Source organism: Notolepis coatsorum (genome assembly GCF_963971535.1).
Source record: "Notolepis coatsorum genome assembly, chromosome: 1".
NCBI lineage: Eukaryota > Metazoa > Chordata > Actinopteri > Aulopiformes > Paralepididae > Notolepis > Notolepis coatsorum.
The window spans coordinates 33,029,982-33,032,481 of NC_140165.1; the positions used below are offsets into that span (position 1 = coordinate 33,029,982).

Here is a 2,500-nt window from a genome sequence, read left to right on the forward strand (position 1 = left end):
ATAGATCAAGTATATACAGCATGTATAGTGCACAGAGTGGGTATGTATAAAGGTATGTAAACAGGAATATATGCAGGTATATTCATACATATACAGTATATATATTTATATGGAGTGTGTGTGGAAAGAGAGAGAGGAGAGAGATAATGAGGGAGGAGACTGCATGCATTGATGTGTAATATTAAATAAATAAAATCTCAAATTTCTTTCTTCACACCACATCCGATTTTACGATTTTAATGGATTTTTTTCTCTTAAAAACTAGAAACGCCAAGGAAGCTTTGTTTTTATTTGACACAGAAATTATCAAACCAAGATGAATTTCCCTATTGGGATTAAAGTGCAAACCTAACTTTCACCAATCTTCACTTAATTTTTTTTTAAATCGCTTTTCATTTTTGAAAATCGATTGTCATTTTTGAAAATCTATTTAAATTTTTGAAAATCGTCCTAAATCATTAATTCGAATTAATCGATAAAATCGATTAATCGCCCAGCCTAACTCACTCACTGACGTCATTAGTGTGTTTTTAATCCCAGGTGAATCCACCCACGTCTGTAAACAGTAATCCACCCGCTGTATTCTGTGAAGACAGAAGTCCCCTGATCATATTAATCCCATATGAAGCGACGTCTCAGAACTGGCTTTGCGGTGCATTTTGAACAGACACACTGTCCCTTCCATCCTCGCTTTGCCTCGACAGCGTGTTTGATGAGAGATTGTTGAAAGGGTTGCAGAGTAGCCGCTCTCGCAGTTCGGTTCATTATTTTTTACCTTGTTAGATTAGCCAAGCAATGAAGGACCGTTTGAACACCCGCGTATCATTTACTGTCTGCCTCAGGCGCTCTGTGTAGTTATGAATTCTTCTGCAGAGCTGTCATTCAAGCCATATCAGCCACCAGGATGTTGGCACATATTTAATTGAATTTGTGCATCATAACAGTCAAAATCTGGGGGGTGGGGGGGTTCAGTCTCAGGTCGCCGCAAATTCACCTCTAGAAAACAAGGAGGATGTGTGTGTGTGTGTGTGTGTGTCGTGCGTGCCGTGCGTGGGCGTGCGTGTGTGCGTGGTGTGTGTGTGTGTCTGTGTAATTCAGTAACACTTAACTGGTGTAAAAGGTCAGATAAAAAAGAAACTGAGGGAGTTCCTTACCTGTACCAGTAGGGGGCGTCGTTGGGGAGGCCTCCCTGGTTGAGGCTCCTCTGGGCCAGTGCCTTCTTCTTGTTCAGGACAAACTCCTGCAGCCTCATCTTCACCTCAGTGCTGGCCACGGCGCCTGGCGGGACGGGACAGAACCAGGGTCACCGACCACAACAACCGCTTTGGGAGCGACTGGACAACGTATATGTTAGCGCAAACATGCCCACGCACACACACACATGCACACACACACAAACTCACGCAAACATGCTCATGCACACGCACACACACACACACACACTCACGCAAACATGCCCACACACACACACACACTCACACAAACATGCTCATGCACACACACACACACACACACACTCATGCAAACATGCTCATGCACACACACACACTCACTCACGTACATGCCCATGCACACACACACACTCACGCAAACATGCTCATGCACAGACACTCACACAAACATGCTCCCCGCACTCTCTCTTGCACGCAAACACACACTAGTACATACACATGCATACGTTAGCCCAGAAATGCTCTTGCATGCACACAGACACACACACATTAACGTAGACACTCTCTCATACACACACACACACACACACACACACACACACACACACACACACACACACACACACACACACACACACACACATTAACGTAGACACTCTACATTATTACATCATTATTGTTATTGTTATTATTAACAATATTATTATGATGGTTGTATCAACCCTAAATCTGAGTTGGGGGGGGGGGGGGGGGGGATGCAATGCAGACAAACAGCTGCATACAGTGCGACCATTTCACTCACATTTGCCCATTCATTTTTGGACACATCGTGTGTGTACTGTACGTGTGCTGTCATAGCTTCACCTACAGGCCTAATGGAGAACACCAGGATGTGAATGGAGGGTGAATGTGAGGTATATCGTGTAAATAAGTTTTGATTGATCGCAAGACTACACTGTAAAAAAAATAATAATAATAAGTTACCAGAACTTAAAAATATTGAGTTCAGTTACTGTGCATTAAGGTTTTCAGTTTTCAATCCATAATAAGTTAACAGAAAAATAAGTACACAACCACATTATTTCAACCTAATAAAACTATGTTTATTGTCATTGTTTTAAGAACACAAGTTGACTTGGTAATACTAAAAATGTTTGTAAAAAAAAAAAATGGCTTTTAAATGTTCAATGAGATAGAAAACATCCTCCAACCACCCTGTCACCTGCGGTGTCCCCCAGGGATCCGTCCTCGGTCCCCTGCTGTTCACCCTGTACATGCTCCCCCTCGGCCGCATCATCGGCCGGCACGGTGTGTCGTTCCACTGCTAC

General features: G+C 43.0%; 1 protein-coding gene across 1 annotated transcript in view; it reads right to left on the reverse strand.

The window, feature by feature from the left end:
- The window catches only part of LOC311229276 (uncharacterized protein), a gene marked incomplete at its 5' end in the record, with an annotated part of 145,380 nt that overhangs the window by 61,306 nt on the left and 81,574 nt on the right, over positions 1 to 2,500 (reverse strand). The window contains 1 exon segment of the mRNA XM_084315344.1: positions 1,155 to 1,278. Within this exon segment, the coding sequence (XP_084171470.1) occupies positions 1,155 to 1,278 (124 nt within the window).